Genomic DNA, 21,865 nt, shown 5'->3' with positions numbered 1-21,865 from the left:
ACATTAGGAAAGAGGAGACTTAAACCCTTAATTTTTTGACAGGCAGAGTAGACAGTGAGAGAGAGAGGGAGAGAGGGAGAGAGGGAGAGAGGGAGAGAGGGAGAGAGAGAAAGGTCTTCCTTTTTCTGTTGGTTCACCCCCCAATGGCCACTGTGGCTGGTGCGCTGCGGCTGGCGCACTGTGCTGATCCAAAGCCAGGAGCCAGGTGCTTCTCCTGGCTGCCCATGGGGTGCAGGGCCCAAGTACTTGGGCCACCCTCCACTGCACTCCTGGGCCACAGCAGAGAGCTGGACTGGAAGAGGAGCAACCGGGACAGAATCCGGTGCCCCAACCGGGACTAGAACCCAGGATGCCGGCGCCACAAGGCAGAGGATTAGCCTAGTGAGCCACAGCGCTGGCCCTAAACCCATAATTTAAGCTTCCTGGAACTGACACTGCAGTGCAATGAGCTAGGCTGCTGCCTGCAACGCCAGCATCTCACACTGGATCGCCAGTTCAAGCCCCAGCTGCTCTGCTTCCAATCCAGCACTCTGCTAATGCACCTGGGAAGGCAATCAAAGATGAGCCAGATACCTGGGCCCTTGCCACCCATGTGGAAGACCTGGATGGAGCTCTGAGCTCCTGGCTCTGGCCTGGCCCAGCCCTGGCCACTGAGGCCATTTGGAGAGTGAACAAGCAGATGAAAGATCTCTCTCTGTCCCTCTCTCTATATATTGATTTTTCAAAATAAATAATAAATCTGCAAAATAAAAAAACCTACAAAACAACAAGAACCTCCCCAAGCCATGGGATATCACTACACAGCTATTAGAATGGTCAAAATACAGAACAGTGCCAACACCAAAAGGATGTGGAGTGACGGTCCCTACCTCTTCTTCAATCCTGGTGAGAATGGGATCACCACTTGGGAAGACGGCTTAGGAGTTCCTTACAAAACTGAACAAATCCTTACCATACGATCCAGCAATTGCATTCACTGGTATTTACCCAAATAAACTGAAACTCCATGTGCAAACAAAAATCTGCCTGCAGACGTTATAGCAACTTTACTCTTAACTGTCAAAAACGGAAGCGACCAGACATCCTATGGTAGGTGACTTGATAAACTGTGGTCCACCCAGATCATGGAATATTATCAGTGCTAAAAAACAAACAAACAAACAAAACTATCAAGTCATGGAAAAACATGGAGTTTAGGGGCCGGCATTGTGGCATAGCAGGTAAAGCTGCCACCTGCAACACTGGCATCCCATGTGGGCACCGGTTCATGCCCTGGTTTCTCCACTTCTGATCCAGCCTCCTGCTAATGCACCTGGGAAGGCAACAGACGGCTCAGGTACGTGGGGCCCTGCCACTCATGTGGGAGACCGGTTGGGGTTCCAGGCTTTGGTGTTGGCTTCCCTGGCTATTGTGGCCTTTTGGGGAGTGAACCAACAGATCAAAGTTCTCCCTTTCTCTCTCTCTCTCTCTGAAACTCTGTTTTTCAAATAAATAAATCATAAAAAGGACATGTGTGGTGGAATGAGAAGGCCTTGCCAAGAGGGCCGCTGGCAAGCGAGTGTCAGTTACTCAGGAATGGCTTCAAAACCCACCTGGCAACGGAGCCTGCTTGGCAACAGGCTGTGACTGGATGGCTTCAGAAACCACATGGCAACAGGCTGTGATTGGTTAGGGCATAGACCGCCCCTTGACCAGATTGGCTGCCTTGGCTATATAAGCTGCTGTACCAACTGAGTCTGCAGGCTGCCCATCTCTGGCCCACTTTCACCTGACTCCTGGGGTCTGTGTGGTAACTCTGTGCCTCTTGCCCCCACCACGCTCCTCCTCTCAGAACAAATCCACCTCAACAGACATGGAGTCTACATTCATATTACTAAGTGACAGAAGCTGATCTGAGAAGCCTACGTGTTGTGGGATTCCAACCTCAGGACATTATGGAAAAGGTGAAATGAGGACAGAGTGAGATCAGTGGCTGCCGGGGGTTGGGTCAGAGGCAGGGAGACACCAGCAGAGCACAGAAAACTTCTCGGGTTGTGGCCGGTGCCGCGGCTCACTAGACTAATCCTCCGCCTTGCGGCGCCAGCACACCGGGTTCTAGTCCCAGTCGGGGTGCTGGATTCTGTCCCGGTTGCCCCTCTTCCAGGCCAGCTCTCTGCTGTGGCCAGGGAGTGCAGTGGAGGATGGCCCAAGTCCTTGGGCCCTGCACCCCATGGGAGACCAGGATAAGTACCTGGCTCCTGCCATCGGATCAGCACGGTGCACCGGCCATTGGAGGGTGAACCAACGGCAAAGGAAGACCTTTCTCTCTGTCTCTCTCTCTCACTGTCCACTCTGCATGTCAAAAAATTAAAAAAAAAAAAAAAAAAAAAAAAAAAAAAAGAAGACTTCTTGGGCAGCCAAGTGTTCCGAGATACAGTGGTGGGTGCAGGTCATCGTGTGGATTTCAAAACCCACAGAATGGGCTGGCGCCACGGCTCACTAGGCTAATCTTCTACTTGTGGCGCCGGCACACCGGGTTCTAGTCCCAATTAGGGCGCCAGATTCTGTCCTGGTTGCTCCTCTTCCAGGCCAGCTCTCTGTTGTGGCCCAGGAATGCAGTGGAGGATGGCCCAAGTGCTTGGGCCCTGCACCTGCATGGGAGACCAGGAGGAAGCACCTGGCTCCTGGCTTCAGATTGGCCCAGTGCGCCGGCAGTAACAGCCATTTGAGGGGTGAACCAATGGAAGGAAGACCTTTCTTTCTGTCTCTCTCTCTCTCACTGTCTAACTCTGTCTGTCAAAAAAAAAAAAAAAAATAACCCACAGAATGTGCAATACCAAGAATGAGCCCCAAGGTGGACGGTGGCATGTAGGCGATACTGATGTGTCAACACAGGTCCACCGATGGTTGCAAATACACCAGTCTGTGGGCATGTCAGCCATGAGAGAGAACGGGCTTGCGTGGAGACAGGAAACTCTACTTTCCACTGAATTTTTCTATGACCCTAAAACTGCTCCAAAAAGGTCTACTGGGGCTAACACTGTGGTGCAGTGGGTTAAAGCCACAGCCTGTAGTGCTGGCATCCCATACAAGCACCACTTTTTTTTTTTTTAAAGATTATTTATTTGACAGGTAGAGTTACAGACAGTGAGAGGGAGAGACAGAGAGAAAGGTCTTCCTTCCGTTGGTTCACCCCACAAATGGCCACCACGGCCGGAGTTACGCAGATCCGAAGCCAGGAGCCAGGTGCCTCCTCCTGGTCTCCCATGCGGGTGCAGGGCCCAAGCACTTGGGCCATCCTCCACTGTACTCCCGGGCCACAGCAGAGAACTGGACTGGAACAGGAGCAGCCAGGACTAGAACCCAGTGCCCATGTGGGATTCTGGCCCCGCAGGCGGAGGATTAGCCAAGTGAGCCACAGCGCTGGCCCCAGGAGCACCACTTCTAGTCCTGGCTGCTCCACTTCCGATCCAGCTCTCTGCTATGGCCTGGGAAAGCAGTGGAAGATGGCCCAAGTCCTTGGGCCCCTGAACCCAAGTGGGAGACTCAGAAGAAGCTCCTGGCTCCTGGCTTTGGATTGGCACAGCTCCAGGCGTTGCAGCCAACTGGGGAGTGAACCATCGGATAGAAGACCTCTCTCTCTCTCTGCCTCTCTTCTCTCTAACTCTGACTTTCAAATAAGTAAATAAATCTATTAAAAAGTATTAAAGGGAGAAAACGTCTAGCCTATAATTTTTTTTGAAAAATGTTTATCTTCACTTAATTGAAAGGCAGACTGAGAAAATCAATCTTCCATCCACTTGTTCACTCCCCAAATGCCCATAACAGCCAGGACTTGGTCAGGCCAAGGTCAAGAACCCAGTACTCCATCTGGGCTTCAACGTGGGTGACAGAGTCCCAGGCACTTATCACCCGCCGCCACCAGGATGCATCAGCAAGAAGCTGGATGGGAAGTGGAGCAGCAGGAACGCCGATCATGGGATGCGGCTGCCCCAAGTGGCAGCTTAACCTGCTGTGCCTCGACACAGGACTCTAACCTCCAACTTAGGAAACTTGGCAGGACCAGAGCTGTGGCACAGGGGGCCGAGCTGCTGCCTGCAAAGCTGGCATCCCATGTGGGTGCGGGTTCATGTCACAGCTGCTCCACTTCTGATCCAGATCCCTAATGTGCCTGGGAAAGCGATAGAAGATGGCCCAAGTCCTTGGGCCCCTGCACCCACGTGGGAGACCTGGATGAAGCTCCTGGCTCCTGGCTTCAGGCTGGCCCAGCGCCAGCTGTTGCAGCTATTTGGGCAGTGAACCAGCGGATGGAAGATATCTCGATCTCTCTCTCTCTCTCTCTCTCTGATTCTGCATTTCAAATACATAAACCTTAAAAAAAATTCATTGTTTAATGCTGTAATAACTTTTTTGGGGGCCAGGGGGACAACATTGTGGTACAGGGGTCAGGCCACTGCTTGGGATGCTGGCTTCCCCTGCCAGATGCCATTTCAAGTCCCAGCTGCTCCACTTTTGATCCAGCTCCCTGCTAATGCACCTGGGAAGATGGCCCAAGTGCTTGCGCTCCTGCCACCCATGGAGTAGACCAGGATGGAATTCCTGGCTCCTGGATTTGGCCTGGCCAAGCCCTGGCTGTTATGACCATTTGGGGAGTGAACCACTGGATGGAAGATCTCGCTGTCTCTTCCTCTCCCTCTGTTTTTTTTTTATTTTTTTTTTTTATTTTTTTTTTTTATTTTTTTGATAGGCAGAGTGGACAGTGAGAGAGAGACAGAGAGAGAAAGGTCTTCCTTTGCCGTTGGTTCACCCTCCAATGGCCGCCGCTGCAGCCGGCGCACCGCACTGATCCAATGGCAGGAGCCAGGATCCAGGTGCTTTTCCTGGTCTCCCATGGGGTGCAGGGCCCAAGCACCTGGGCCATCCTCCACTGCACTCCCTGGCCATAGCAGAGAGCTGGCCTGGAAGAGGGGCAACCGGGACAGAATCCGGTGCCCCGACCGGGACTAGAACCCGGTGTGCCGGCGCCGCAAGGTGGAGGATTAGCCTATTGAGCCACGGCGCCGGCTCTCTTCCTCTCCCTCTGTAACTATGCCTTTCAAATAAATAAATAGGGGCCCAGCACTGTGGTGTAGTGGGTAAAGCCGCTGCCTGCAGTGCCAGTATCCCATATGGGCACCGGTTCGAGTCTCGGCTGCTCCACTTCTGATCCAGCTCTCTGCTATGACCTGGGAAAGTAGTGGAAGACGGCCTAAGTCCTTAGGCTCCTGCACCTGCGTGGGAGAGCTGGAAGAAGCTCCTGGCTTTGGAACAGCACAGCTCTGGCCAATGCAGCCATCTAGGGAGTAAACCAGTGGGTGGAAGACCTCTCTCTCTCTCTACCTCTGCCTTTCTGTAACTCTGCCTTTCAAATACATAAATAAGTCTTTAAAAAATCAAATAAATAAACTTAAAAGAACATTTTGTGGGGTTTACAAGTGATGTAGAAGTGCAATATAAGACACCAATGGCACAAGTAAATGTTAGTAAAAATAAGAACTATACATGTGTAACATTCTTACTTACACAGGAAGTGGTATAATATTAATACAAGTAAATCCTGATAAATCAAGAATGCATATTGTTATCTTACAGCAACCATGAAAAAAATAACAGGAAGAAGCAAAGCTACAACGATATTAGTTGGGGGTGGGTCGCAGCGTTGTGCTGCAGAGTTAAGCTGCCGCCTGCAACACTGGCATCCTATGGTTTGAGTCCTGGCTGCTTCACTCGGGATCCAGCTTCCTGCTACTGTGCCGGGGAAAGCAGAGGAGGATAACTGAAGTACTTGGGCCCCTGCAACCCATGTGGGAGACCCGGATGAAGCTCCTGGCTCCTGGCTTTGGCCTTGCCCTAGTCTTTGTAGCCATTTTGGGGAAAATGAGCAGATGAAAGATGGCTCTCTCTTAATAAACACATTTTTTAAAGAAAGTTATTAGTGGAGATAAAATGGAATCATAAAAAATACTCATGCAAAAGCAGGCAGGAAAAGGGGCAAAACCCAGAACAGATGGGGTAGACTGAACAGAAACAGCAAAGTGGTTGAGTTAAATGGAACCACATTAGTAATTATACGCATCACTGAATGTAAATTAACTGAACAGACTGTTTAAAAGAGGCAAGACATGGGCCCAGTAGCTTAATCCCCGCCTGCAGTGCCAGCATCCCATATGGGTGCCGGTTCTAGTCCCGGCTGCTCCTCTTCTGATCCAGCTCTCTGCTATGGCCTGGGAAAGCAGTGGAAGATGGCCCAAGTGCTTGGGCCCCTGCACCCATGTGGGAGACCTAGAAGAGCTCCTGGCTTTGGATCGGTGCAGCTCTGACCATTTGGAGAGTGAACCAACGGAAGGAAGACCTTTCTCTCCGTCTCTCCCTCTCACTGTCTGTAACTCTACCTCTCAAATAAATAAATAAAATCTTAAAAAAAAAGGCAAGACACAGATTACACATTATTTACAAGAGATGTCCTTTAAACACAAAGATGCAAATAGCTTGAAAGAAAAGGGATAAAAAAAATACACCATGATAACATCAAGCATAAGAAAGCACCTTAACAGCAAACAAAACAGAACTGAAGACAGCAGTATTACCAGAAGTACAGATAGAAATTTCATATAAAGGTTAAAAAAAGGAGGGGCCGGCACTGTGGTGTAGAGGGTTAAAGCCCTGGCCTGAAGTGCCAGCATCCCATATGGGCGCCAGTTCTAGTCCTGGCAGGTCCTCTTCCAATGCAGCTCTCTGCAATGGCTTGAGATAGCAGTAAGAGATGGCCCAGGTCCTTGGGCCCCTGCACCCACATGGGAGACCTGGAAGAAGCTCCTGGCTCCTGGCTTTGGATCGGCGCAGCTCCAGCAGTTGCAGCCATCTAGGGAGTGAACCAGCAGATGGAAGACCTCTCACTCTATCTCTACCTCTCTCTGTAACTCTTTCAAATAAATAATAAATCTTTAAAAAAAAAAAAGGTTAAAAAAGCAGATATTAACATCCTAAATGTGTATGCAACTAAGAACAAAGATTCAAAATACATAAAGCAAAAATTGGCCCAACTAAAGAGAGAAATGTATAAATCTATCATCAGAGTTGTAGACACAGAGAGTTGAAAAAGTAGTACAGGGCCAAAGAGACTGAGACAGAGGAAAAGAGAGAGGGAGAGAGGGATATATATAGAGAGATATAGAGGGAGAAAGGGAGAGAGAGGGAGAGAGAGGGAGAGAGAGGGAGAGGGAGAGAGAGAGAGAGAGAGAGAGGGAGGGACAGAGGGAGGGAGAGAGGGAGGGAGAGGGAGGGGGAGAGAGGGAGGGGGAGAGAGAGGGAGAGAGAGGGAGAGGGAGGGAGGGGGAGGGAGAGGGAGGGGGAGAGGGAGAGAGGGAGGGAGAGAGGGAGGGAGAGAGGGAGGGAGAGGGAGGGAGAGAGGGAGGGGGAGGGGGGAGAGGGAGGGAGAGAGGGAGGGAGGGAGGGGGGAGGGGAAGGGAGAGAGGGAGGGAGGGGGGAGAGGGAGAGAGGGAGATAGGGAGGGAGAGAGGGAGGGAGAGAGGGAGGGAGGGGGGAGAGGGAGAGAGGGAGGGAGAGAGGGAGGGGGAGAGGGAGGGAGAGGGAGGGGGAGAGAGGGAGGGGGAGAGAGAGGGAGAGGGAGGGGGAGAGAGGGAGGGGGAGAGGGAGGGAGAGAGGGAGGGGGAGAGGGAGGGGGGAGAGGGAGAGAGGGAGGGAGAGAGGGAGGGAGAGAGGGAGGGAGAGAGGGAGGGAGAGAGGGAGGGGGAGAGGGAGGGGGGGAGGGAGAGAGGGAGGGAGAGAGGGAGGGAGGGAGGGGGGGGGGAGGGAGAGGGAGGGAGAGAGGGAGGGAGAGAGGGAGGGAGAGAGGGAGGGAGAGAGGGAGAGGGAGGGGGGGAGAGGGAGGGGGGGAGAGGGAGATTCGGAGACCCACAGCAGCCTGACCGTAAAGGGATAATGGGTCCGAGTTGGGTAGCAACTGGGAGAACCTGGGGTTCCCTGGACTAGGCAGAGAGTCCCAGGGGTTTTGAGCACAGGGAACAGAGCCAGAGCAGGGGTCTGGGCCTATAGGGTCTTAGGGGGAGGCTGCAGGGCTGACAGCATCACTTACCCGCTGCCCCTCGGAGCCCTGGGGGCCGGGCTCCCCACGAAGTCCCTGTAACAGGAGAGAGGAAAGGAATGGTGTTAGCTGTTGGGGGCGGGGGCTCTGACTGGGGTTCCCCAGCACCCCCTAGAATCCTCCGTCTGGGTCCACCTGGGTACTCACTCTCTCGCCCTTTTCGCCTGGACGGCCAGAGATTCCTTTGGGTCCAGCGGGGCCTGGGGGTCCCTGAACAACAAGATAGAGCCTTAGCCTGGGGCTGGAGTGGGAAGAAGGGAGGAAGCAGGGCTGAGGAAGGAAGGGGGCTGGGGAGGGGACCCCAGCTTGGTCCGGGCCTCTGGCCTCTTCACTGTCCATCCACTGGCGCACAGCATGCAGTTCACACAGCTCGGTGCTAAGAGACCCAGACCTGGAGTTAGGCAGCCTCATCCCGATCCGGACGTGGCCATGAGCTGGCCACACAGCCCTAAGGCGAAGATCGCCACCTTTCTTTGGCGTTAGGCAATAACAATCCTTGCTTCCTGTTGTGTGGTTGAATGAGAGGATTTATGGAAAGCAGCTTGCTACTAAATGCTCAATAAATCCTTGTTGAGTGCATGAAAGAAAGAAGGGGTGGACGGGTGGACGGACAGACACGTAAGTGGAAAACTACTCACCATGTGTCCAGGACTTCCAGGGACACCTGTGGGGCCAGGAGGTCCAGGGGGACCTGAAATAACATAGGACGTCCTCAAGCTGAACACAATACAAGGCCAGGAAGGCCCCCATCATTGCCATAGCCAAGGCCCTGGTCCCTCTGCCACCTGCCAACACCCTTCTCTTGCTACAGGCCTAGACTCAACTTACCCATGGGTCCTGGGGGGCCCGGGGGCCCAGTGGGTCCCTGGGGCCAGCGGCTGCTGGTCTCAGTGAAGGTGTTGGATAGTAATGGGTCCCCTGGGAGAGGAAAGATAGTTGAGTTGGCAGCATGGGGGGGGGTCAGTTTTCACCTGCCACCTCTGCTCAGAGCTTCGAATGAGCTACGGGGCGGCCACAGGTCCACCTCGGGCCCGAGTTCCCGTGCTGCCAGGATCTAGTCGGCAAGACTTCCCACCGTGCCGGGCCTGCACCTTCACCTGTGTAACGCGGCTAACAACACAAGCCACCACCTGCAGAACACCTGCACAGGGTGTGGGTGTCAGAGTTCTGGGGGGCTGGCACCAGCACTCCCCACTGTGCAGACGAGCAATGGCAGACCCGAGAGGGAGAGTGACCAGTGAGAGAGCATGAGTGGTGGAGTGGGAGGGCGAATGAGTGAATGGGGCCTCGTCGTGCACCCAGACACGAGGCAGGCTGGGCTGCAGCTGGCTTTCCACGCTCCGGCCCCGGCAGCACGCACGTGGGGGTCAGACCAGGGGCTCACATTCAGGCTCTTCCTGGCAGAGGTGCTGGGGCCTTGCTGAGCACACGACGAGGGCTTGGCCTGCTTCTGGCTGCCAGGACTCGGACTCCCAGGCACTGGCTCAAGACTTGCAGAGGGCCTGACACCAGGCGGTTCCGAGCACCTGGGCTTGAAGCCACTCCCCCACTCTAACCTCTGTGCCTCCCTCCCCCCAGCCACAACCTGCCGGGGCCTGAAGGAGACTTACCGTGCTGGGAGATCCGGGCATGTGGGGGCCCAACAGGGGCTGGGGGCCCAGGAGGGCCAGGAGGTCCTGGTGGGCCTGGAGCCCCCCTCTCTCCAGGGGTACCTGCCGCTCCAGTCTGGCCAGGGCTCCCTGGGGGGCCCTGTGGACCTACAATGAGATCATAGGGGTTTGCAGCTGCACAGGAGGCACGGAGGCCCCGGGTGGCCTCTAGGGGGCAGCACAAGGCAGCCTGGGGCTCTGAAGTCCACAGGCCTGTCCTCCCCACCGCCTACAGCAATGAACTTCAGCACCCTTGTCCTCTGTCAGGCCAGGCTGGTCTGGCTCCTTCCTTGGGTATCCCAGACCCCAGCACCCCCTGAGAAGGCCTAGTCCCATGAAGGGTGGGCCGGGCTGTTTCTCCTCTGCTTGGCTCCAGTCTGGGGGCCCTAGGAGGGCAGGCATGGGTGACCCCGCCCCAGCCCAGATCTGAGCCGGGGTTTCATTTCAGGGAGTGAGCAGAGAGCTTAGCGGGTGGAATGGGCCAGGTCACCCTGGCTGTGTCAGGGTTGGGGAAGGGAGACCTCACCTGGGTTCCCCAGGTGAACAGGGCTGGGGGGCAGTGTGGAAACTCACCTGGTGGGCCTCTCATCCCTGTTGGACCCCGGCTACCGGTGTCTCCCTTGGGACCGGTGGGGCCAGGCAGCCCCCGAGCACCAACTCGGTCTAGGGGGCAAAGAACAGGAGGTCGGTAGCTCCGGAACTGAATCTGACCCCGACCTGGCCTGGTCCCACCCCTCCCCCGCCCCCCTGCCAGCACCTACCATCTCGAGGGAGCAACGGGGCCCTGGCGTTCTCGCTGGCTCCTGGGAGCCCTGGGGTTTGGGGATACACAGGGGTCAGAGTCATGCAGAGTCCCCCGCTCCCCGCTCCAGCCTGGGCAGGCTCTGTGCAGAACTTCCCCGCAGGCCCACTGGAGGGACGGGAAGACCGAGGCCCGGCAGGGGCTGAGCTGTGAGCCAGCGGCAGGGTAGGGCCCAGAGTCCCGCTTCTCTGATCCTCCATCCAGCTACAAGGGAGTGGGCTGCGAGCCCAACCCACTCACCTGGGCGGCCTCCTTGCCCGGGGCTCCCCTGGGCAGCTGGGGAGCCCCAGAGTGGGGCAGGGTCTTCAGGGATGGCCGGGGTCGGGGGCACTGCCCGCTCTGAGACAGTCAGCACGGCCACCTACGGAGGAGGAAGACAGGCACGGGTGGGTGCCGGGGTCTCAGCAGGCAGGAGGTCCCCGGGCCTGCGGCGTGGGGGGTGGAGACCTGGGCCCGCAGGTGCGCGCCACGGAGTGAGTGAGCGAGTTCTGCTGCGGTGCAGAGAACTTGTTCTGCCCATCACCGCCACCCGAGTCACGCTCTGCGGTCCTCTGGGCAGTGCGGGTTTGTGAAGGTCACCTGAAGCTCCCCTTGGCCCCGTTAAAGCACCTAGGGTTCGGGGTTCAAGGATTTTTCACTCCGCTGGGAGGGAAACTGGGGGAGACCCTGACATGAAAGACAGGCCTGGAGGGGCCGCCCAAGGGTCAGGTCGGGGGTGTCCCTGGGGGCCTCCCCCAGAGCACAGCCCTCTGCTGTCTGCTTTGCCAGTTTCCCTGCTAACAGTTAGCACCTGTGCACCTGCTAATCTCCTGACGATGCGATCCCAGCGGAGGGGCAGCGGGGCGGAGGATCTGCAGGCCAGGGCATGTCGTCCCTGCAGGCTTAGAGAATCAGGGCAGGCACCGGGCGCAGCGCTCAGGGCGCCCGAGCTCCATGTCCGCCCTGCTCCACTTCCCTGTCCAGCTTCCTGCTAACGCGCCTGGGAGACCACAGGTGATGGCTCAAGGCCTTGGGTCCCTGCCGCCCACATGGGAGGCCCAGATGGAGTTCTGGCTCCTGGCTTCAGCCTGGCCCAGCGCTGACATGTGTGGGTATCTGGGGAGTGGACCAGCAGATGGGAGTTCTCGCGTTTCTCTTTCTCTCTCTCTCTGCCTTTCAGATGCATAAAAATAAGTATTAAAAAAATTAAAATCTGGGAAAAAAGGAATAAACTCTCTAGGGGGCATGAGTGATTTCTGCAAATCAGAAAACAAAGGGTTTTCCGTATTTCTACATTTACGATCCTTCTTTAATGCTTTACTTGTTAATTTTTGAAACCTTTTATTTAAAAAAAAAAGGTTATTTATTATCTACTTCTTCAGTTGAAAGGCAGAGTGACAGAGAGAGAGAGAGAGAGAGAGAGAGAGAGAGAGAATGAGAATCTTTCATCTGTTGATTCACTCCCCAAATCCAGAGCCGGGCCAGGCTGAAGCCAGGAGTCGGGAACTCCACGCCGGGTCTCCCACATAGGTGGCAGTGGCCCAGGCACCTGGGCCGTCCTCTGCTGCCTGCCCGGGGAGCTGGAACGGAAGCAGAGTAGCCGGCAACTGAATCCATGCGGACATCCCACGTGGCAGCTCGACCCAGGGTGCCATAGTGCCTGCCCCTCATTTCTGAAAACTTTATTTTGCAATACAAGGGGGCACTTCAAAAAGTTATCATTGAAAATGGAATTACACATGTTTCTCGTGGTGCCAAGAATTTCTGAAATCTATGCACATGAGGAGTCTACACAGTCATGAAAAATACCATACATGGCTTTTAGAAGTTTCTTGTACCCAAATAAACGTCTCCTGATTTCATTTGCCACTAACTGTTTGAAGTGCCCTTGACATCGGCACTGTGCCATGGGAATTTTGCTGTGAACTTGGGAAGCCAGGATTATGGGGGGTGGGGGGCAGATAAAGGAAGAAGGTGACAGGCAAGCGGGGGAACCCAGCCCTGAGCCCTGGGGGTGGCTCTGCTTATCTGGCTGAGAAGGGGTCGGGTCAGGGGCAGATGGGAGGCAGCTTCCTGGGCTTCCAGGAGACAGGGCAGGCCCGGCTGTTTGGCTGGGAGCAGGGTCCCGGGTGCTGGCGGTGGGGACACGGGAGGGGAGCCAGCTGCAGTCGCGAGGACAGTAACGGTAGTAGCTCACTGCTGCGTGGTGGGATGGCTGACGGGGCGGGCGTCGGGGTGCAGGGAAGGGCCCAGGGCTGAGGGCAGGGGAGACGGGGTGGGGGTGGGGCTCTGTCACTCACCTTGGCTTCTAGCAACTTCAGCCGCTCCGTCAACTCCGACACTTGGCTGCAGTTGAGACAACCTGGAGGGAGTCGGGAGACTGGGGCTGGCTTCAGGGGTCCCGGGTTCCCCCTCAGTGCCCTTCCGCCCCTGGGGGAGAGGGATGGAGGGGACAGACATCTGAGGTCTCCAAGCCAGGAGGGAGCCTGGAGTGGGCGAGATACCTGAGTGACGCCTACAGCAGCTGCGGCTGTCAGAACCCGGGAGAGCCTCACCCTGGCTGGCTCCTGAGCTCACAGCAAGCGGGGGTGGGGTGGGGTGGGGGGGTGCCTAACAAGCGCCAGGTGCTGCCCCCTCCACTATGACCCTGGTTTCCACCTCTTTAAGATGGGGGTGGGGAGGGGCAGACGGTCAGGCCCCATGGGACACGGGCAGCTGAAAGGTTTGAAGGGGCTGTGATGAGAAGCACCTGGCACCAAGCCTCACCCACTGCAGACGTCCAGAGACACGAGGCTCAAATAGAAGGAGCGGTGGGCGTGGGGAGCGTGGACCTAGGGGTCATCAGTCTTAGCGGGGGCCTGGCCCAGATCCGACTCCCCTTGGAGGGGCGGAGCGAGCTTGGCTGGGGTGCTGTCCTTGGCCCTCCATTGCTGGGACAGTTCCCACGCTGCCCTGCGGGCCCCCAGGACCCACCTGCGAAGGCCGAGGGCCGGAGCGCCATCCGTCGCATGGTGTTGCCTGCCCACCCAGGCTCCACGACGCCAGAGGAGCCTGCAACTGAGGACGCCGGGGTGAGAGCCTGGCAGCCCTGAGCCCTCCCTGCCTCTCCAGAGCCCCAAGGGGGATTCCTCCTCCCCTCTGATCGGAGGGAGACCAAGCCCCAGAGAGGTGCGGCAATTTACCTGGGTCACACAGCATGAAGGGGGCTGAACTGGAACAAGCTGACCGCCTGATGGGGTTGGTGAGAGCACAGGGCAGTGGGAAGGGGGCTGTGGATGAGGCTGGGGTCGGGGAGGGGGGAGCCTAGACCTGAAAGCACCTCCACGTCCTGCCCTGCCTTTTCTCTCAATCTCTACAAGGGGATTCTAAAGCCCCCACGTTTCCCAGGCTTGTGCGGGGCCAGATGATGGTGACGTGTGCAAAGGGCTGGGTAAACAGTAGGTACTTAATAAATGGCGGCCCTGGCCATCGCCGTCCCTGCCCTACTTGGTAAGAAGAGAGCCAAGTGGCTCCAGTTCTGGTTTTAAATGAAGACCAGAGGGAAGCCGGCTGCTGCTTCCAGGAGCCCCCGCCCCCGCACAAGCCTGGGCTGCTCCAGCTTTGGGGGCCTGGTTTTCCACACAGCTGGAGGGGCTCCTGCCCCCCTTGGCCCCCCGGGCCTGCCTTTTAAGGCCATGAAGTGTCTTCTTTAGGAGGGGGGAGACAGGACCCAAATAAGGCACGGGCCTGGCAGCTCGGGGCCAGGCTGTGGGTTGATGCAGGGAGCAAGAGGCGCCGAGAACTCAAACCAGACGGGGCCCTCTGGCCAGCCCCCAGCCGGGAGGCTGCCAGGCCCTGCTCCGGTCCCACCACGGGGCCTTCGCTCAGGCCGGGCCTGCACCCCTCGCACGCGCTCCCTGGGGGCCAGGAGGTCTGTGTGGCCCCGGGATGGAAGAGGGTGCACTCGGGACTGGGGGCTCTGGGCCTGTGTTGCTCCTGCAAACCACGCCCCTTGCTGAGTCCCTGACACAGCCCAGCTCCAACCTAGCATGGCAGGTGCTTCGCTCGGTACTCCTTGGGTGCTGGTGTCACCTCCGCTTTAGAGCAACTCAGCTCTAATTCTCCTCCATCCCCCATTTGGCTAAACGGACGAGTGACTGGGATGCAACCCCGCTTCTCAGGTCTGGCTGTGAACCCAGGCCCACCTGACTCCAGGACCTGGCCTCTCCTTTTCCTGGGGCTGGGGGTGGGGAAGGGCCCAGCAGGAAGGCGCAGTAACCAGCAGGTGTGCGGCCCCTGGGAAGAAAGCTCCCCACCGTCCACCCCAAACCCCCAAAACCATTGTCAGTCCTGCCTGCTGCCAGGCAAACGTTGTTTCTCTCCGCAGGAAGCTGACCCAAAGCAGCAGCCATGGCACCCGCTCTACAGTCGGGTTCTCCCTGTGGTGAAGCGCGAGCCTCTTCCCGCCCACCCCGCCACCCTGCGATCATTTTCCACGGCGCTCTGTGCCCTCCGCCACGGGACTGGCTGCACTGGCTCCCCAGTCTCCCCTGCACCACCTCACCCCCCACCCCGCCCTGCACAGGGACCTTGTCTGTCAGGCCCCCAGCCTGAAAAGGTGTCCGGCACCCTCTAAGACCTCAAGGGCCTCAGAACTTGGGTGGAGGAAGGTAGGGGTCATGGGAAGAAAACACATTTCAAGCAAGCAAATGAAATAAAAGGCAAAATCCCACGGGGGCAGGTGTCACGGGGCAGCAGCTTAAGCTTTGCTTAGGATGCCAGCAGTCAAGCCCCCACCGGCTCCTCCGCTTCCAGGTTAGCTCCTGCTCGTGCACCCGGGGAGACAGCAGGCAACGGCTCACGTACTTGCGTCTCTGTCACCCACATGAGACCCGGATGCAGCTCCTGCCTCCTGGCTTCGGCCTGGCCCAGCCCTGGCTATTGTGGGCACGTGGGGAATGAACCAGTGGATGCAAGAGCTCTCCTTGTCACTCCTCTTTTCAAGTACATGAAAAATAAACATTAAATTAAAATAAGACTATCTCTGTTTTTCTTTTTTTGACAGGCAGAGTGGATAGTGAGAGAGAGAGACAGACAGAAAGGTCTTCCTTTGCTGTTGGTTCACCCTCCAATGGCTGCCACGGCTGGCGCACTGCGCTGATCCGAAGGCAGGAGCCAGGTGCTTCTCCTGGTCTCCCATGCGGGTGCAGGGCCCAAGCACCTGGGCCATCCTCCACTGCACTCCCGGGCCACAGCAGAGGGCTGGCCTGGAAGAGGGGCAACCGGGACAGAATCCGGCGCCCTGACCGGGACTAGAACCCGGTGTGCCAGCGCCACTAGGTGGAGGATTAGCCTAGTGAGCCGCGGCGCCGGCCTCTTTTTTTTTTTTTTTTTTTTTTAAAGGAGAATTTTAGGAGCTGGTGCTGTAGCAAAACAGGTAAAGCTGCCGCCTGCGATGCCTGGATCCAGCAGCTAGTTCGAGTCCTGGCTGCTCCACTTCTGATCAGAAGACAGCCCAACTGCTTGGGTCCCTGCCACCCAAGTGGGAGGCCCAGAAGTTCCTGGCTCCTGGCCATTGCAGCCATTTGGGGAGTGAACCAGCAGATGGAAGACCTCTGTTTGTCTCCCTCTGTGTAACTCTTTCAAATAAATAAATACATGTTTAGGAAAAATTTTAATATTAACAATTAAAAGTGAATCTGTTAGGCCGGCGCCATGGCTCACTAGGCTAATCCTCCACCTAGCGGCGCCGGCACACCGGGTTCTAGTCCCGGTCAGGGTGCCGGATTCTGTCCCGGTTGCCCCTCTTCCAGGCCAGCTCTCTGCTGTGGCCAGGGAGTGCAGTGGAGGATGGCCCAGGTGCTTGGGCCCTGCACCCCATGGGAGACCAGGAGAAGCACCTGGCTCCTGCCATCGGATCATCGCAGTGCGCTGGCCGCAGCGTGCCGGCCGCGGCGGCCATTGGAGGGTGAACCAACAGCAAAGGAAGACCTTTCTCTCTGTCTCTCTCTCTCACTGTCCACTCTGCCTGTCAAAAAAAAAAAAGATTAAAAAAAAAAAAAGTGAACCTGTGGGGCTAGTGCTGTGGCATGGCAGGTAAAGCCAGGTAAAGCCACCACCTGCAGTGCCGGCATCCGTATGGGCCCCGGTTCGAGTCTCGGCTGCTCCTCTTCCGATCCAGCTCTCTGCTATGGCCTGGGAAAGCAGTAGAAGATGGCCCAGGTCCTTGGGCCCCTGCACCCATGTGGGAGACCCGGAAGAAGCTCCTGGCATTGACCTGGCCCAGCCCCGGCTATTGTAGCCATTTTGGGAGTGAACCAGCAGATGGTAGATTGATCAATCTCTGTCTTTCAGGTAGATGAACATAAATACACATTTTTAAAAAAATCCAAAATAATGTGGACAGCAGACACACATTGTCTTTTACATGAGTGTAACTGTTCCAACCTCCCACTAGGCTGGCCCCGAGTTATTAATCAGTGATCTTGTAGTTAGAAATTCTTCAATGTCTTTACCAGGAGCTACAGAGAACTTGAGAAGCCCATGAGACCTAGCCTGACCAGCAGTGCAGACCTCAGGGCTTAAAGTAATGTTTTTCAATAAAAAACAAAAGATAGGTCCAGAAATAACGCAGCTGTCCAAAAGGACCAGAAAACATTGGTTCTGGAATCAGGATCCATAAACGTTATCTCGAAACTCCCTAACGTCCTGATGAGGAGGTGGAAGTGCCACAGGACACACCGAGTCACAAGATGGCCCTTTAGCCAGTGCTGTGGCGCGGCGGGCTAAGCTGCCAGCATCCTGTATGGGCGCCAGTTCCGATCCAGCTCCCTGCTAATGTGCCTGGGAAAGTAGCGGAAGATGGCCCCAGTGCTAGGAGAAGCTCCTGGCCCAGTCGTGGCTGCTGCAACAATTTGGGGAGTGAACCAGCGGATGGAAGACCTCTCTGTCTCTTCCTCTCTATAACTTGGCCTTTCAAATAAGTAAAATAAATCTTAAAAAAAAAAAAAGGCCCTTTAGCAGAGAAGTCGTCAGTAAGCAAGACATCAGGACTTGGGGGATGGAGTCTAGTCTGAGAAAGCTGAAGCAGACCCCAGGGAGCCCCCTTGCCAGCCTGGTGGCCCCTCCCAGAGGGCTCCTCCCCACGCCACCCCCACCCACCCAGGACACCCTTGAAGGCTGGGGGCTGCCAGCTGGTCCCAGGACCACAAACCCCAGCTTCATTCCCGGAGCAGCTGGGGGGGCTCCCCGCACCCCCACACTCACATTCACAACCCACTCCTAAGCCCTCCCCCAGTTCCCACAGCTGCCGCTCACATGTCTCCTCCTCCAGGAAGCCTTCCCAGACAGCCCAGAACACTTACTGGCACCAAAGCCCCCCCACCCCAGCTCTCATCACTCCTGTCTCGACCTCCATGCAATACTATGTGCAGTTTCTAGTCCTGTCCCCCCGCCAAAAAAAAAAAAAAAAAAAAAAAAACAAGAGAGAGAGAGAGAAAACAACTCCTCTTCCCTCTGGCCAGGCCCTCGTGACACCCATGACACAGATGACAACTCTGAGGCCTGCAGAGGGGAGGCTCTGTCTACACAGCAGGACTGCTCTGTCTACACAGCAGGACTGGGGGTGGGGCAGCTGGGATTTGGAGCCTGCTCTAAACAGGGATGGGGGTGCTGAGGGGGAGGGGCGTGTCTGGGCTCACTGCCATTACTTCTCTTCCGGGGCTGGCTGGGGGGGGGGGGGTCGCGGCGGGGGGCTACCTCCTGCACAGTCGACCCCTCCAGGCCCGCAAGGCTCAGCGACCGACTGCAGGCCGCAGGGCTGCAGTCACCCATGCCCCAGTGCAGGTCTCCTGTGGGAATCTGCTTTGCAAATGTAAATATTTGGAGCCGGCCAGCCGGTGGCCTGAGCAGGGTCAGGGTCAGAGCTGGGGCTAGGAGCTCCGGCCCCCCCCGCCCCAGGACCTCCGGGAAGCCTCAGTGTGGGTCCAGCCTGCCGCTCCTCCAGGCGGGCAGAGCTCCCTGGGCACCCGCTCTGTGCTAGGCCCGTGCCAGGCACTGCAGATAGGCGAGGACGGCTGCCTGGGGCGGGCTGTGCCCTGTGGGCCAGGGAGGAGGGCGTGCCGCGAGTGCATGGGTGGTGGAGGCAGGTGACGCCAGCGCTGTTCGACCCTCGGGCCTCGCAACCCGCCAAGGAAAACAGCAGCGTGGCCCCTGGTTACAGCGCGGGATGTGTGCGGGTAGCACCCGGCCAGGAGGGGGGCGAGGCCGGGGGCCCAGGCCGGGCGCGGGCTGGCGCCTCCCTCTCGCTCGATCTCGGGGTGTCTTGCTGTGTGAGCCGAGGCACGTGGTCCTGCTCGGGTCTCCCAGGATGAACACCGGGGGCCGGGAGGGCTCTGGACAGGGAGGGCCACGTGTGCCGAGGACAACAGGAGACCTGATCCCCCGGCCCGTGGGGCTGGGGAAGCCGGGAGACTCTGGTCCCACTCTCTATGTGGGAGAGGCTGGGCTGAGACCCTCCGGCCAGCCTAAACGCGCCCCACCTGGCTGCTGCACACGGAAGCGGCCTGGCTCCAGGAGCCTCAGACACAGCACACAGGACAGCTTGCTCTTGTCACTATTCCTGTGGGAGATCTGCAGCAGGTGGGACCCCACACACCTCACATCAGAGCCCTGGGGAGAAACAGCGCCATCCCTCACTTGCTGTGTGGCCTGGTGTGAGACCCACACCCTCTCTGAGCCTGACTTCTATCACCTGCACAGTGTGGCTGACAGGTGAGAGATCTGTCCCCAGGGATGCCGCCAAGGCAGCGACACAGGTGTCAGAGGTCGCGCCCTGACCTGGGGCTCTGCCCGCCCTCGTCGTGCGCTCCCTCTGCCTGCCCCTGTTGGCCTCGATCCTCCCTTGCTCACTGCTTCCGATGAGCAGGTGGCCAGGTGCGAGCCCCGCCTGGGCCCCCTCCCTGCCTTCCAGCCACCCCGCCCCAGCCGGCTCCGAGGCCCTGCACTTGGTCACACAGGTCTCCCCCTGGCTCCTGCGTGCTGGGCGACCCCAGGCTCGTCCCCGCACCTCTCTGAGCCTATGCTTTCCCACACCAGCCCCCTCCTCGTGGGTGGCTGTGCACACTGACTGAGACCATCACCGCTCACCATCACAGAGTGAACACCCCCATGCTGCAGATGAGAACATCGAGGCTGCGGGGGGTGGGGCGGTGTCAGGGAGCCCTGCCAGCCTCACTAAGAACCCACAGCCCAGGTGGCAGAGAGGAGAGCAAGCCACTTATGGAGCGCCTAGCAGGTGCCAGGCCTGGTGCCTGCATCTCGATCCCACTGGACTTCCAGATGGAGAACAAGGGGACCAGGGCTGAAGTCGGCACCGCGGGTGTCCCGTCTCCCCCTCTGGGTCGCCCCAGCCTGCTCTGTGGCCCGATGACGCAGCTCTGTGGCCACAGGGTCAGTCCACAGTGCTGGAAAGGCCGCCGGGGCAGTGACCAGCAGGGGAAGCAGCTGGGGACGCCCGGCCAGAGCCCAACCGTGGGAGGAAGGGCAGAGCCCGTGAGGGACCCGCAGCACCTCCCCCTGCCAACCCCGGGCCCCAGCAGAGACGTTTTCTAGAACATTCGGGCCTGGGCACCAGCTCACCCGCTCCCCTTGCCTCAGCTCTGAGCCCGTCCCGTCGGCCATCGCGGAGTGCCCGCCTCGGGCTGCCACGCCACCTGCGGGCCTTACCGCTCATTTCACCAGGGAAGCACCCCAGGACCCTGCCCATCTCACAGGTGAGGACACTGAGGCTCCGTGGGGAGGGGGAGGCTGCAGCAGGTGCACGTGCACGAGCACGCGCGCATACACGCACACACACTGGGAGAGGCGCCCACTGAGTGAGCCGTGCCCTTGCACAAGGACTTGCACAATGCACAAGGAGTCCCCGGCCCGAGGCCACACAGCTGGCCTGGCGCAGGGAGCCCTGGAGAGCCCCTGACCTGAAGGCCCTGCAGGGGCCCTGGCCTGGCCCCAGCACCGCCCCTTCGTCACGAAGAGCAGAGCCCCAGCGCTGGGCCTGGTTCCCGGATGTGAGGTTGGCTGCAAGAGCACAGGTGCTGCCCACACCTACACCTGCCCCCTACTCTCACCCACTGCGCCAAACGCCCTCAGGAGGGGAGCCAGGGACACAGTGGCCTCTGTCTGGGAGCAGCCCTCGCACCCCAGGGCCCCGCCCCTCCTGGCCACGGGCTGCTCTGTGGCCTCCTTGGCAGGTGTCCCTCCTGGCTGGGTCTCCATCTGCCCCGGGGCCCTTCCGCCCTCCCCTTTCTCCCACCAGGGAGGGGAGGGCACTGTTCTGCCTCCCAGCCTTGATCCAGCCGCACGGCTGCCCCTCCCCCTCCTTCCCACGGAGCTCTGCGCCCCAGCCTGCCCCCGTGTGACACTGGGCCCTCCACGCCACCTCTCTAGGTCGTCCCATCTGTGAAAGGGGCCCAGAGAGGGAGGTGTGTGAATCTCCCGGGGAGTGGCGGCTCCTGCTGGCACCCACAGCACCCACGTGCGTTCCACCGTCTGGGCTCTGGAAACCTCCTGGGGTTCAGGCTCTGGGGCTGCCTGGGGGCCTGGCAGGTCCCCTCCTGGGAGGTGCCTCTGGGCCGGGTGCTTGGGGGCCCCTCAGTGCCTGCGAGCCTGCCCCTGTCCAGGATGCCTCCTAGGTGCCGCTGCTGGCTGCTCAGCCTGATCCACCCCGGAGGCTGGTGGAGTGAGAGGGGCCCGCTGAGGCCCTGGGGCGGAGCCAGGCAGACAGGGCTCCGATCCTGACTCGCCGTCACCTTCCTGAGCCTCCCCCAATGCCACAGACTGGCCGGCACGGCTCTCCGCTCTAACCACAAACTGCCCAACCTCCCGGCGGGCTTTCCCTAAGCTGGGAGCAAACAGCTGGGTTGATGTGACCTAAAACACGGCTGGTGCTATGGTGCAGTGGGTCAAGCCGCCACCTGCAACGCCAGCATCCCTTATGGGCGCGGGTTCGAGTCTCAGCTCTTCCACGCTTCTGATCAGCGTTCCTGCTAATGCGCCTGGGAGACAGTGGGCGACGGCTCAAGTACCTGGGTCCCTGCCACCCACGTGGGAGACCAGGATGGAGCTCCTGGCTCCTGGCTGCAGCCTGGTCCAGCCCTGGCTGGGGCAGGCACTTGGGGAATGGGCCAGTAGATGGAAGATTGATCTCCCTCTCTCTCGATCTCTCTCTGTCTGTCTCTCCCTTTTCCCTCTGCCATTCTTTCAAATAAATCAATCTTAAAAAAAGTCAGGTGACGCTGCAAGTGTGAAGTCCCCCCAGGGGCCTGGAGAAGCCGG

The 21,865-nt window shown here is 58.2% G+C and overlaps 1 protein-coding gene and 1 long non-coding RNA gene across 10 annotated transcripts in view; one reads left to right on the top strand and one right to left on the bottom strand.

Annotated features, from left to right (window-relative positions):
* The window catches only part of EMID1 (EMI domain containing 1), a 47,852-nt gene that overhangs the window by 18,271 nt on the left and 7,716 nt on the right, over positions 1-21,865 (bottom strand). For 5 of the 6 annotated variants that reach the window (XR_016227314.1, XM_089323343.1, XM_070065772.2 and 2 more), the window contains exons 4-13: positions 13,526-13,609; positions 12,853-12,914; positions 10,814-10,934; positions 10,533-10,583; positions 10,345-10,434; positions 9,733-9,879; positions 8,951-9,040; positions 8,761-8,813; positions 8,270-8,332; positions 8,114-8,158 (exon numbers count right to left, since the gene is read on the bottom strand). Coding sequence is in view for 5 of the 6 variants with exons in the window: in XM_089323343.1 (XP_089179469.1) it covers positions 8,114-8,158; positions 8,270-8,332; positions 8,761-8,813; positions 8,951-9,040; positions 9,733-9,879; positions 10,345-10,434; positions 10,533-10,583; positions 10,814-10,934; positions 12,853-12,914; positions 13,526-13,609 (806 nt within the window). In the remaining variant the exon portion in view is untranslated. Of the gene's footprint in view, positions 1-6,464; positions 6,881-8,113; positions 8,159-8,269; positions 8,333-8,760; positions 8,814-8,950; positions 9,041-9,732; positions 9,880-10,344; positions 10,435-10,532; positions 10,584-10,813; positions 10,935-12,852; positions 12,915-13,525; positions 13,610-21,865 lie in introns of those variants that run through there. The other variant, XM_070065774.2, reaches the window with a different exon arrangement.
* Positions 13,581-15,550, top strand: LOC149119870 (uncharacterized). Of its 4 annotated transcripts, XR_016227318.1 has the most exons (3): positions 13,604-13,793; positions 14,919-15,201; positions 15,347-15,550. It is a non-coding gene; the product is annotated as an uncharacterized LOC149119870 (long non-coding RNA). The 4 variants fall into 4 exon arrangements; XR_016227319.1 differs by having other exon boundaries at positions 13,581-13,720; positions 14,919-15,550; XR_016227317.1 differs by having other exon boundaries at positions 13,604-13,789; positions 14,919-15,550.

This window comes from Oryctolagus cuniculus, chromosome 21, assembly GCF_051225735.1.
Source record: "Oryctolagus cuniculus isolate XC-2025 breed Fujian yellow rabbit chromosome 21, ASM5122573v1, whole genome shotgun sequence".
NCBI classification, from domain to species: Eukaryota; Metazoa; Chordata; class Mammalia; order Lagomorpha; family Leporidae; genus Oryctolagus; species Oryctolagus cuniculus.
Note: the sequence above shows the minus strand (reverse complement) of the source record. Positions and strands in the feature narration are given on the sequence as shown.